The 13,965-nt window shown below is 52.8% G+C and overlaps 1 protein-coding gene across 6 annotated transcripts; it reads right to left on the minus strand.

The window, feature by feature from the left end:
* Positions 1-1,754: 1,754 nt before the first annotated feature.
* On the minus strand, positions 1,755-13,188 carry CALML4 (calmodulin like 4). Of its 6 annotated transcripts, none has more exons than XM_049611828.1 (5): positions 12,969-13,188; positions 11,212-11,242; positions 6,684-6,824; positions 4,409-4,597; positions 1,755-2,072 (listed from the first exon to the last, which is right to left on the minus strand). In XM_049611828.1, exons 1-5 carry the CDS (start codon positions 12,969-12,971, stop codon positions 1,975-1,977), a joined length of 462 nt encoding a protein of 153 aa, XP_049467785.1. In that variant the 5' UTR covers positions 12,972-13,188; the 3' UTR covers positions 1,755-1,974. The 6 variants fall into 6 exon arrangements, with proteins under 6 accessions (XP_049467785.1, XP_049467783.1, XP_049467782.1 ...); XM_049611826.1 differs by lacking the exon at positions 11,212-11,242 and adding an exon at positions 11,352-11,674; XM_049611825.1 differs by lacking the exon at positions 11,212-11,242 and adding an exon at positions 11,352-11,683.
* Positions 13,189-13,965: the final 777 nt, after the last annotated feature.

Here is a 13,965-nt window from a genome sequence, read left to right on the forward strand (position 1 = left end):
TGGCTGAAAGTGAAATGTAGCAGTTCTCAATGGGGTACCGCAGAGAAACCTTCAGGTAATGAAAATTAAGCACCAGCACACACACAACACCGCCCCCCCCCCCCCCGCCAACTTGCTTTGGCCTCTAAAAGGGCCCTGGGAACAGCCCTAGCAATTCTGTATATTTATTTATGTTTTCTTTTTAAATGTTTATTTACTTTTGAGAGAGATGTCGGGGAGGGGCAGAGAGAGGTGGGGGGAGACACAGAATCCAAAACAGGCTCCAGGCTCTGAGCTGTCAGCACAGCCTGATGCGGGGCTGGAACTGGTGAACTGCGAGATCACCACCAGAGCCACCCAGGCGCCCCTCTCTTCATGTATTGTTAAAAGAAGGCCATCGAATTGTATAAGCCTCAGGCCCCACAAAGCCTGGATGTGCCCCTGCACCATGTGAACCTGGGCTCCCCAGCCAGATGGTCACAAGTTCACCTACTTGGTGTTGGGGCCATTTACTGCCTGCCCCCAAGAGTGCTCGGAAAATGACCTTGGTTAGGTCTGAAGCCACAGCATCGGGAGATGGTTGCAGTAACACGGGGACCCATCTGTCCCCTGCAGTTTCCCTTGTGCCTAGCCCTTAGATTTGTGTTTTGTGTGACCCCCCAAAAGACACACCTCCCTCTGAATTTAGTTTTCTTTTGCTTTGGCCACTAAGGTACCATTAAAAAGCCACAAGCCCACAGAGCCCAATTTTGATACATATAAGGATGAAAATCCCTGTACTTAGAGCTCTGCCCTGCCCCGGCTTAAACACGCTAGTGTGTGACTCCAGCCCTTTTTAGGGCTGTGCTGACACTGCCAGTGGATCCACAGATTTGTTGAGCACACGGGCAGCACCAGCCTGGCACCTCCTGGGTACATGAGTCACTTAAAAATCTCCAGCTGGAAGAGGTCCCAGCAGGGCTCTCGCTGTGTCCCGGCCATGGCCTGTTGCTCCCCTCATTACTCGCCATTAGTCTTGGGGGGAAATGGCTTGAAGCCATGATCAATTTGGCCCACTTGAGCCGACCCCTCCTAGTGCCGTGACCCTCTCCGATAACAGTAGAGCTCGAAATTCAGACGGGAGCTCCTCTCAAGCTCTGCGGGGTCCTGATGAATGCAACGTGTCACATCTCATGTCCTGTGGTGTGGGCTGTAAAGCCAGATCACTCTTCCTGCTGTTTAGCCGATGCCGCCCTGTTTTAACACGACGGTTTTCACTCTATGGTCTGTGTTTATGAATGAATATCCCGAACTGTGTCACTATGTGCTGAGCTGGGAATAAGAATTTGTAAGCGGCCCCGTGGTGCCACAAGAAATGTTAACCATGATCTTTCGTTCATTTGTTTTAGCTCTTTGCTTGATGCTGGTTCTCAGCTAGCACTGGCTTTGTCTTGGAAACGTGGAGGATGGTTCCAGCACCCAAATACAGAATAGTGTCTTTTGGTAGATTGTCCTTTTTAGGAGACCCACCCGCATGGTAACTCAGGACCGCACAGTGCTCTGCGATTGGCAATGGCGGTTTCAAGCCACTATTTCAGACCATCCTCAGGGGGCTCTGTAAGGTAAGAAGTAGGAATCTAACTTTAGGAATCCAGCTGAGGCTTTGAGGGGGTGAAATGACTTACCCAGAGTCCAGAGTCACATAGCTTGGCAAATGGCAGAGTCGGAACTGGAACCCGGGCCCAACTCCAAACCTTGGGCTCTTTCGATGCTATAAAGGGCTGGACTAATGGTAGTTATTAAAATCAGTATAAATCTTTTTATTAAAGGCCTGCTGATGCCACGGCTGAGATCCTTTAGTCTCAGAGCCAAGCTACCCTCTGGTACACAGCAGAGTCATGTCACCCCGCTGCCGTGTTCACCATTTCCCCAGAGGGAACGGAACACTTTTCTTTTCAGAAGCTCCTCAGTCTGCATCTCCAGGGCCAGCGGGAGGCTCCCTCACATCCTCTTCGCTCAGTAGTCCTGCACAGGGATGGTGATCTTGTCGATAAATTCATCATACTTCACTTTGCCATTTGGTTCAATCTCTGCTTCCCTGAAAAGATCGTCCACTGCAAAAAATCACATTAATTTTTCAGGTTGGCCATAGTGTTACATGATAGGACATCGAGTCAATTACTGGGGGGCTGAGGCTCCCCAGAGGACTTCCCTTGTGTCCAATGGACCGTTCCTGTAGACTAAGAAATAAACTAGTGAACAGAACAGACAACCCATCCCCTGTCCCTGAAGGCCACTGATTCAATTTTGAGCTAATCAGGCTTTCTGTAGGGGCCAGGATAGAGGGTAAGGAGGTGTACTAAGTGAGGATTAAGCCACTGAAGCCACTTTGTGCTTGTTTTTCTCTTCATCTTTTTTTAAGAAAAATATCTGACCCCTGTGCCTGTATTTCCAGAAACGTTTGATGTGGATTTTACCTCCTATAGCCCACCCTCTCAGCCTCCCAGCAGAACAGACAGCCTCAGCAGCCCCATCCTGGGCCACCCTGTCCCTGGCTTTGGCCTGCCAGCTCTCCCTTCCAAATTGGCCTGCGCCACCCTAAGAAGGGACTTGGTGACAAGTGGTGTCGGCCACCATCACCTCTCTTTTAGGACGTGTGCGTTTAGGGATGGGGGTAGTATGAGAGAAAATAAATTCAACTGTGTCTAAAGCTCACAGTATACAAAACTGTCATTGTTCTCTGACATTGCTAAAAAAAAAAAAAAAATCATTTACTTGTTTCTTCTGGTTCTGGATTCCTCAGACAAAATACTAGCTTGTCCCAGATGTTGGCAAGAAAGGCCATTTCGGCTTACGTTTCTCCACACTGGCCTCCTGGGGCCAGCCTACCTTTGGCTCTTTGGGCTATCCTCATCCTCTTGCAAAAACCGTTTCACTGCCCTGTGTCAACTTCCCTGGCACTAGATGTCCCCGACACATAATTCTGGGCAGTTGGGAAATATCCCGTGATTCTCTGCTCAACCGTCCATCCTCCCCTAAAATGTAATTTCTCTGCTGTGTGCTTAAGCTGATGGTAATTCTGAGTATGTTTAGAATGTTGCGGAGACTGTAATTTATCTTGTTTCCTGAAGAAGCTTCTACCCATCAGCCATTTGGTTCAGACCTTCCCAGTGGACAGGCCCAATACCAGCTTGTGACATCAAGCACTGCAGCCTTCTCCTGTCCAGAGAAGGGGCTGCGCTTCACGGCCAAGCGCTGATGATGCCTTCTGGGTAGAGCGGTGGGTCCCTCTGACCCCATAAAGAACCAGGGTGCTGAAATTCTAAGCCTGTCCCAGGCCTTCGAATGGAGGCCTCCCTGGCAGCCTTCTCCAGCTGTTTGGAGGCTGCTTCTTAATAAAATTGAAGATTTTCTTTCAGTCATCCAGGGTAAAAGATTCCTACTTCTAGTATCATCTTTCCTCTCTCCCACAACGAGAGGAAGGGAAATCGGGCTTCCCGCTTGTCTGGAACACATTACCAGTTTGTTTGAAATGTCACTTCACTGGTTAAACAAACAACATGCGTGTGAGTTTGGGGGCCATGGTGTTGCTTTAGACTGAGATCATTAACCGTAAGAATTAAGGTCCCAGCCGGCCCCCTCTGCCAACACACCGCCTGGAACATAAAAGGCCGAGCGGTGTCCTCAGAGCCTGAGAGCGAAGGAGAGCCCATGTTTTTCCCTGGTTCACATTAACACAGCTACAATGAAAGATGGGATCGTGATAGCTGGCAGCCTGAAAAAGCGGGGGAAAGCTGAATCTGCCGTCTGTAGCGCTATTTTTAAATGTGCTGTGCCTTAGTGACTGCGGATAAAATCTTAAGTAGACTGCTTTACAGAATGTTAGCTCTTGGGAGGATCTGAGGGACTGTATATTGTAACATTGTTTCCCAAAGGGAAAACCGAGGAGAGTGAGAGAGGTTAAGAAACTCATCTGAGGTCCCGCAAATGGCGGGGGGGGGGGGGGGGGGGGGGGGCGGACCAGGAGTCCAATCTAATTCAAACCACAACCTTGCAACCCCTCTGCTGGTCCCTTATGATTTAACCAAAGGCTAAAAGGTCCACGGTTACTGAAGCCTTTTCCTCCAGCCTGCTTGTGTCCTAGCCCAGCCCTCCCGGCCCCACCATAGGCAGGCCCAGCGGCCTAACTGGAAATGCCAGCCTCTGGTGGCTAGCCTGGGATGGCTGGTGTGGCAGGGCCCAGGGGCTAGGCTGGAAGATTGCCAGAGGATGGCCCAGCATTGGGGTCATCCCATAGAGCGTCCAAAGGGCTTTCCCAGAAGACCCTGGCCCCTTGTCCTGCTCTGAGGTAGGAAGGCACACTGAGCTGCTAGAAGGTGCCAGGCGAAGGCCACCACGGATGCTCCTTATGGATGAGCTGCTGTTAGGAAGGAGGGACCCAGGCCTTTACCTTCCTTGTGGGTGAGCTTCTCCCCCAGTGTCATGAGTTTTGACCGCAGCTCGGACGCCATGATGTAGCCTTTCTTCTCCTTGTCTGCCATCAACATGGCCAAGAGGATTTCTTTCTTTGGGTCCTCTTGTTTTATTTGCGTGTGCATAATGGTCAGGAACGTGGAGAAATCCAGCTCCCCGTTTCTGTCTGGGAAACCCACAAACACAGCAGACTGAGCAGGGACGGAAGAGCTAACTGGCCCCCTGCCCAAGTCTTTATGGCCAGTTCAAGGGCCACCTACTTCAGGGAGTGCCGTGATGGTTCTGGTGTTATAGTGAGGATGCGGCTGAGATCCCACCATGGATCTGCCTCATTCAATCCTCCCAGTAATCCTCAGTGACCATGGCTACCATTGCCCATTTTGCCCACTAAGGAGACAGAGGCCCCAGAGCGTGGGGTCATCTCACAGAGCAGTGGCAGGACCAGGATGGAGCACACTTCCTCTGCCCCTCTTCCAGGTGCTTCCCTCCTGCCCTGAACTGGAGGGAGGTACCCCATGCGTCCATGCTTGCAGCCATTGCAGTACATCCACAAGGATGCACAGGTGACCCACCTGGAACCTCAGGCCCCAGTCCCACCCGCTCACCTGCCTTTCCCCTCACTGCAGCCTCCGGCCTAGGCTCCCCAGCCCAGGCCCCTCCTCCAGGCGTGCCTGGGCCCCTCAGCCCAGGCCCTGGCCGGCTACAAGTGCAGGAAGTCAGAACTTCCCCTCACCACAAGTTCCTGTTGGGAGGAGACAGAAGCCAAAGGAAACCACCACCCCTTCAGAGCTGGAAACAGGGGATCTCAGTCACGAAGCACCCCATCCCCAGGCTCCAGATCTTCAGAGGCCTGCCTCCAGGATAGGCTCCTAGCGCTGCCACAGGTATGCTCTGCTGGGACCCCAGGGTAACCCTAGCAGGTGGTGCGAACCCATCTGCAAGACGAGCAACAAGGTGCAGACACCGAGGCCTTTGGGCTTCAGGTCAAGTGCTCTTTCCGGTCTACCTCCTTCCTCTGGGCCAGTCTTTCCTTCCTGTGTGTCCAGCTACCAGTGCAACATCCATCCTGGCCTCTGACACCTCTCTTTTTGGGTTTTCTTATTTTTGTTTCTTTAAAAAACAAATTTAAAAAAATTTTTTTAATGTTTATTTTTGAGAGAGAGAGATAGAGCATGCGTGGGACAGAGGCAAAGAGAGAGGGAGATACAGAATCCAAAGCAGGATCCAGGCTCTGAGCTGTCAGCACAGAGCCCAACATGGGGCTTGAACTCACGAACTGTGAGATCAGGACCTGAGCTGAAGTCAGACGCTTAACCGACTGAGCCACCCAGGCGCCCCTAAAAAATAAATTTTTAAAATTTAATTAGAGCATGCGCAAGTGGGGGAGAGGGGCAGAGGGAGAAAGAGAGAGAATCTTAAGCAGACTCCGCACTCAGTGAAGAGCCTGATGGCAGGCTCAGTCCCACGACCCTGGGATCATGACCCAAGACAAAATCGAGAGTCAGATGCTCAACTGACTGAGCCACCCAGGTGCCCTTCCCCCCAAAAATAAATTTAAAAAAATTAAAACTTGTTTCTAGTTATCAAAGTCCTGTATGTTCCCACTGTCAAACAAACAAGAAACAACAATAAAGGGTATACAAATTATCCCTAATCCCATCTCCAGAGAGAACAATTTGTAGCATCTTGGGTGGGTTTCCTTCTACCCTTTTTCTTGGAGTGTTGCATCGTTTTTAGGAGGTCAGTCTTTGGAAGAAGAATCAGGTCCCAACCCTGATTCCACCATTGGCTTAAGAACTTGGGCAAGTTACCTAATGGTTCTGACCCTTGGTTCTTACCTATGAAACAGGATGATGCCTACTTCACAGTTGTTCGAGCTAAGCACGTGACAAGTACTCAGCCAAGGGAGACACAGGGGATCGCTGTTGGCCCTATCTGTATGGCAGGTTTGTGATGACCTAGTTGGAACGTCTAGATCCCGTGGTCCTCTGTGCGAGAATGGGGGGGGGGGGCACTGGTTGCTATGAGGGTTCAAGGAAGCCTGAGGGATACACTGTACACCTGGCCAGATGTCTCCACAGCTAGCACTGGTGAGTTCTGACTCCCACCTGCCCCTCCACCGGCTGAGCTGTTCACACCCCCACCCTCTGGGCCACCCCCTGCTGGGCCCCTCCCCAGGACCAGAGCTGGGGGGCTCAGGGCCCACCCACCAGCCCAGATAGTGTATTCCCCTCCGGCAAGCGCCCACTCACCGATCCCGTGAGTCTGCAGGTGCCGCTGCACCTCTCCAGGTGTCGGGCTGGCCCCCAGGCACCTCATCACCACCATGAGGTCAGTGGCTTTTATCTTCCCCCGCTGCTGCTTGTCATACAGAGAGAAGCATTCCTTGTACTCTGTGCACAGCCCAGAAGAGAGAGTCAGCCGCACATACTTGCTCTCCACCCCCATGCCCTCTCTGTCCTCCCTTTCCCTTCCCGCCCCCTTCCTTTTGCTGACTCCCTCTCCTCTTCCCCTCTTAAGAGTTGCCAGATACAGCAAATGAAAATACAGGGCTGCCATATCCTATTGACTAAAAGCAAGTTACGGTTTCCACCGACACTCAGGGGTAGGGGATCATACTGGAACATGATTACTAGGAGATGGGGATCCTGAGGGCCACACTAACATCTATCCAACACACCACGTGTTGCAAAGAATCTAGGGTGACCATGTACATCCTGCTAGACATGCACCAGGGGCTTTCTGCTTTCAGTGCGTCATGTGTTGTCTGTGCTATTCTGTGACAATATTTGTCGTAGCATTGCTTGTTATAGTAGAAGATTGGAAACAACCTAACTATGTATCAATGGAAGATTGGCTAAATATATTACATTATAGTCATAGCATGGACTATTTTGCAGCTGTTTAAAAAAAATGAAGCAGAATCGTATACACAAATCAAAACAATCTCCAAGAACAGAGCTAAGTAAGACTAAGGCAAAGGACATAATAGTCCATCTAATATGCTGCCATTTGTGTTAAAATAAATAATGGGGGAAAGGGAGAGAAACACCACTTAATGATAGAAATAATTGGAAAAATTGCCTGAAGGAAAATGGAAGACTGAGGAATAGGAATGGGAGAGAAACTTTACACTGGACATATTTTTTACTTATTTTTTAGCTATGTGTATCCTGCCTATTCAAAAATAGAGTAATAAGAATTTTTTAAGGAAAAAAAATTACAGGGCTGCCAAGTTAAACTGAACTTCAGATAAACAGTGAATACGTTTTTAGTATAAGTATGTCCCACATTTTGCATGGGATATACTTATACTAAAAGGTTTTTGCTGTTTATCTGAAATCCATATTTAACTGGGTGTCCGGTATTTTATCTGGCAACCCTATCACCCTCCTTCTCCTGACTTCCCTTCTGTCTCCTCCCTCGCTGTCCCTTCCTGCCTCTCCCTCCTCCCTTCCTTCTCTTTTCTCTTCTCTTTTCTCCCCCTCCCTAACTGAATAAAACCAGAGGAAAGCAATCCTACCCTCCAGGGCCAGCCCATGGAGACCAGGAATCTACAGCAGGGCGTCCAGGCTCCAGGGCACCTTGGCAAAGACAGCTTATGTGGGAAACCAGGGAAATAATGCCTCCGGGTTACTGAGAGGAGCAGAAATCCCTTCTGGGAAGGCCTGGCAGAGAATAGCTCTCCTATGTGGCGACAGTTATTGTCACAACTGTGGGCACTGCTGTGTCCACTCTCCAGCCCGCCGCTTCCAGGCTGCTGAACCCTCAAGCTGTCCTCTGACACAAGCCCTGGTCCTTTTCTCAAAGACTTCAAGGGGTGCTGCCAGGACGTTGTCCCAGGCTCTGACTAAATCTGGCTTGCTGCTGTCCTCAACCCTTCCTCCCTGGGGGAGACACAATGACTGCCAGAGCTGAGGCTTCTCTAGACCCAGTCTCAAGGCCCAGGGGAGCCCGGCTCTCAGCCCTGAGGGCACAGTGAGGCCAGCAGGGAGCTGGGGAAGATCCTGGGCCCCACCACTGAGATTCCCATTCAGGCTGGGGTGGGGCTGCCATCAGAATTGGTCAAAAGCTGCCCGGGTGACTCTCCAATCCCTGAGGCCCACAGGGTGGTGCACCCCCCCCCCCCTTCCCGCCATCGGGGCCTCTCAGCATCCAGCTCCTCTGTTCCTCAAACCACCTGGCTGGTGCCTCAGAGGCTGGGCCCTAGGCTCCCTACCTGTAATAATAACAACAAAACAATGGCGGCTCACAGTACTGAGCACTTCACCTGGGCCCGTTTCATCCTGCAATGACCCTGTGATGCACCACGTGGTACCTCTACCCTTCCCATTGTGTAGAGGGGGCCACTGAAGGCTGGGCAGCTGAGGGCCTGGCTCCTGAAGTTCAGCTCCACCCTCGAGGCCACTCTGGATCCCAGATTCCCAGGCAGAGGCCACCAGAGGGCAGAAGGGGATGAGGGGAGAGGGACGGAAGGTCCCCAGTTCAGCCCCTTCAGTTCCCCGATTAAGGCCTCTCCTTGCAGCCTAGGATTTCAGCAGAGCTGCTAATAAAAGGCAGCCTCCCCGGTGGGGTTTAGAGACAATCAGTTGCCTTTGTGCCCGTGGAAAGGTTGAATGGGAAGGCCTAGCCCTTTCAGAACTTTCCAGAGCCTGGGCTTGAAGAGGGCCAGAACACATATGTGACCAGGGAGCAGAAACTGAAGTGTCCCAGGGAAGCAACACCAGAGCCTGGCCTAAGATCCCACCTTTGGTTCCTGCAAAACCTAACTCCCTCCAAGAGGGCCCAGTGCCATCACCTTATATGGAGGGATAGAGCGGGGGCTGCCCTGGCTGTAGGCCTTAAAACTCCCACAGTGCCCTTCCTGGGGACCTCTCACGGCCACCCCACCTTGTCTTCTGTCAGTTTGCCCTCTGAGACCTCATCCTATGACAGCTTTTCTGACCAGTGCTGCAAGGCAGTCATCACAGGTCATGGGGCCTGGAATCAGACAGATTCTACAGATGGGCAAACTTTCTCTCCCACTTGGATCAGTAACTGGGACGGTGCCCCTGACATCAGCAGGGCTAGGGGCAAATGGAGTCCCATCGCCTAACAGACTGTTTCATAAAATACATTCTTTCTTCCCACCTTGACAAATATACCATCGAAAGATCTGGAAGGCCAGATCTGAACTGGATCTCCTGTGCTGGAACAAAACAGCAAGGCTGTTACATTTATTTCCCAATAAATGTAATGTCGCTAAATCTGATAAGTGAGCTACTGTTACACTATTTCTCACCCTTGGACAGATTACATTCGTGAAACTGAACCTCTTTCAAATCTTTAGCACTACTGATTGCAATAGGGCTATTTTAAAACATTTGCTGTATAGATGCAGGGATTGGAACACTGTTTGATGCTACATTACTCAGTAATGGCTCATTTCAACAACCAGCTCAGAGTACTCCTACAATTATACCACCTGGCTCATGCTAGTTAGAGCAAGTCTGGGTGACACCGGCCCGAGGCAGACCCAGGGTCGTGTGTATGACTGACCTCCTCTCTGTCCCTTGCTCACAGCAGCCTGGTGAGTCAGCGTCATTCTCCCTACTTCACAGATGAGAACACTGAGGCTCAGGGGTGACTGGACCCCAGGTCACTGCCTCCAAAACCCCTGGCCTTTCCACTCCAGCGGGCCACATCTGCCCAATTTCTCATTTATTAAGCACTAGTGGCCACTTTCTTGGTGTCGGGTACTGGGATGCAAAGGGAAGATTTCCTTCTTCCCTTCTGGGAGCTCCACAGGTCACTGAGCCTCGGAACCAGGCGTGGGTTGGTGGAGGGGGGTTCACGAGACTGACAGCTGGACTCCAGCCTTGAGTCAGCATTCAGTCTGCCCTTCAGACTTGGGCGAGAGGTCCCTGCTCTGGCCCTCCTCTTGGGGTGAGCATGTCGAGCGATCTAAGACCAGGTGCTCTCCTGGAGCCTGCAACCCACCCACCCACTCTAGACCAAGCTCCGGGGACCTAGAACTCTGGAATCCCTGCCCAAGGAACCCTAAGCACACCTCTGGCTCCTGCAGTTGCTAGCTGGGCTCTGCTGCCCACCCCCTGGCTCGGGTCCGGGTCCCTGAGTTCTATGTAAGCCAGATCTCCCCACCTGGCCTTGTGGAAACCCCACGCTGTGCCGTGCCAACACTGAGGCCGGCTGGGTGGCAGGCGGGCTAGGGGACTTGGGGAGTAAATGCTCCAAAACTAGGCTGGCTGTCAGGGCACAAGTGACCTCAGAGGCCACCTTAGCCGATCCCCGTTTCACAGATGGGGAGACTGAGACCCAGAGAGCAGAAGTGCCTGCCCAAGAGTGCAGACCAGGGCTCTTTTGCCTCTCAGCTCCTTTTGTTTGACTCTCAGCCATAAGCAGTCAATGACCGCACTCTCCACCTCCTATCCCTCCTCCCAAATCTAGCTATCAGATCCCCGGAGAAAAACCTCCAGAGTGCCCATTCCTATCTCCCTAACTTGTAAGTCACACCGACAAATGTCATAGCCACACTTCCACCTCTGAGCCCTACCCCCACCTTCTCGGCTGTGGTGTCCCCGGCAGCAGGCGGCCCCTTGCCTTTGGGTGGGCCCGGCTCTCCCACCAGCTCTCCCACCAGCCGCTTTCCTTCCCACCGATAACAAAACAAAACAAAACAAAACAAAACAAAACAAAACAAAAAAAAACGGGCAGAGCAAATTGCCTAATGAGACCCATATTTTGCCGTGAGTTGCTAATTAAAGAGCAAAGCCAACCTACCATTAATTTGGTCCTGGGAAAGAAACTTGGCCTGTAGCAGAGAGAGGAGAACAGTCAGGGAGGGGACTCCAGGAAAGCACCTCCCGCCCCCCAGTGCGGGGTGGGGGCAGCCTAGCTGGACGACACAGCCCCCTACTCACCATCGCGGGGCCTCAGGCTGTCGCCTGTGGGCTCCCGGCTCCCACAACCGCCTGTTCTGTCCCTCTCCTCCCGGCTCCAAGTCGAAAGTCCGCCAAGCTGGGTGGAGGCCCCAGTAATAAATCCGCGGCTGCCATGGAGACCAGGCCCAGTGCCCGGGTCAGATTCCAGCTTCCCCGAGCACAGCTGATGCCCCGCCACCGCCCGGCCAGGGCGACAGGTTTCACTTCGAGAAAATGAGTCTGCGGAAAGGGCTCCCCCAGGACTCATCCTGCATCAGGACGCTGATGCTCTGTAGTAAACGGACACGTGCCCTGGTTCCTTCCTGGGAGCCCTCCGTGGACACCGGGAAAGTGTCGGTGAGTACACAGAAGGGGGTCCCTGCCCTGGGGAGGGAGTGGGGGGGGGGGGGGTCTTTTGTCTCCCCTGGGACTAAGCTGGGGGCTGACAACTCCTGCTTGGTGCCTGGCACTTTGCACCCCGTCTTACTTAAGGCCCATCACACACCATCCTGGAGGCAGCAGGGAGCCCTGCCATGGTGGTGCAGCCGGGCAGTGGGCACCCCGCTGCCCAGGCCTCGCGGTACAGAGTGAGGAAGGGACACGGGCTTCCTGCTCTTGGGTTGGATTCAAATCCTTCCCTTGGGTTCATTTGCTGAGTGACCCCGGAGCATCATCTCACTGCTCTGTGCCTCAGTTTCTGCACCGGGCATCATCACAGGACTGTTGAGAGAATAAATGACTAGTGCACAATCGGTTGGTTCCCTTCCCTCCTTCTGGGGACCCTGAGAACAGGGGTGGGGTGATGCCTGCACTGGGGTCTCAGAGCCCACAGCGAGCTACCCAGGGGGCTCAGGGGGAGGCCTCTTAGGTGACTTTCCCCAGTCAGGAAGGCTGCTCTTCATTTCCCTCCTCTGCCACCTAGAACTCCCACCCCTCTGGCAGAAGCTGCTGACATTCCTGTGTCCTCTCACTGGTTTGTGCTGCACTCCCCCCACCCCCGGAAGGGGAGTGTTTCCCCAGGGTCCTCTGCAGCTGCTGGCTCCCTGTCTGTGGGGCTCCAACTCCAGGGTGGCACCCGCTTTGTTAGGTTTGGCATGGGTGGCCCCACAGGCTGTGCTCTGCACAAGGGCCCCCAGCTCAGGGGATGAGTGGGGCCTGATGAGGGGCTGCACGTGCCTGGAGGAAGGCAGGGGGGCTCTTGCTAATGTATACAAGGCACGTGGACAGGGGGCCTGCCCTTGGTCCGGCCTCCTTCCCTCCTCGCCTGACCGCCTCCACCTGGAAGGTTCTCTTCCCCCAGACGGAGTCACTTCTTCACACCTGTTTCTAGGCCCAGAGAATTTTGGCTGGAGGATTTGACTACTCTGTTGGGGCTGAGAAGAGGAAAGGCAGGCAGGAGGCAGGAGAGGAGAGGGCTCCTGCTAATAGCCTTGTGGGGAGAAGAGGTGGGGCAAAGTCAGGTGGGGCCTTGGAGGCCAGGGGTGGGGGCACAGAGCTGAGGCTGGTGGGGAGGCCTGCAGGGGCGAGGCCAAAGCACTCGCTCGGAATCACCCTGTGTTTGGGAAGGCGCTCATGCGGGAGACAAGACATTTTCAATCCATGAAGCTGTATACTCACCATGAAAAATAGAAACCCCGTCCAATACCAACTGAGGACTGAGACTTTGTTCACCAGAAGGGCCCCATCACCAGAGGTTCTGATTCAGCAGACAGAAGGGGCCAGTTTGTATTTTCCTCTGCCATCCTCACGTGCCAGTCAGGGCCACACTTCGAGAACCACTGGCCTACAGGTAGCCAGAGGGAGTGAAGCCAGGTTGTAATTAAGAAGTATTTCTGGGGCGTCTGGGTGGTTCAGCTGGTTAAGCATCTGACTCTTGATATCAGCTCAGGTTGTGACCTCACAATTCATGAGATCGAGCCCTGCATAGGGCTGTGCTGACAGTGCAGAGCCTGCTTGGGATTCTCTCTCTCCTTCTCCCTCTCCTGCTCTCTCTCTCTCTCTCTCTCTCAAAATAAATAAATAAAAACTTAAAAGAAAAAAGAAGTATTTCTAGGGAAACATTTCCAGGAAACTACCCAAAGAGATCTCTGTTAAGAGAGACACCAAATTTCCAAGACTCTAATAATTTGCTGTGATTTCTTTTCCATTCTAAACATTCACTTTCGTACCTAATTTTTTATTCACTTTTTCTTGCTTTTTGTTTTTAATCAAGGGCTCCCCAAGTTGTATAAGCTTCAGCCCCCACACAACCAGGCCCGTGCCTGCTCACGAGACCTCCAGCAAAGCTGTGCCGTGGAGAACAGGTCAGAGGCAGGGCTGGAAGGAGTGGTGTCCTCGAGGCGAGGAAGGAATCAAATGTGGCTGCCGGGTAAGTGGAGGCAGGGCCTGTGATGGTGCGAGCATCTCCTGTCCGGTGTGGCCCTTCCTGTGTTGTCTGGTAACAGTAGCCCCAGCCAGTCCCTGGTGGCTGTGTGGTGTGAGACCCGGAGGGAGTGACTTGCCCAAGGCTCAGTGCCAACCCCCAACACACCAGCTTCCCCACCCCTCAGAGGGCACCCTCTCTGTTTCGGCCTCTGGGACGGGCTGGCAGCATGGCTGGGAAGCTCGATGTGCC

This window comes from Panthera uncia (genome assembly GCF_023721935.1).
Source record: "Panthera uncia isolate 11264 chromosome B3 unlocalized genomic scaffold, Puncia_PCG_1.0 HiC_scaffold_1, whole genome shotgun sequence".
NCBI classification, from domain to species: Eukaryota; Metazoa; Chordata; class Mammalia; order Carnivora; family Felidae; genus Panthera; species Panthera uncia.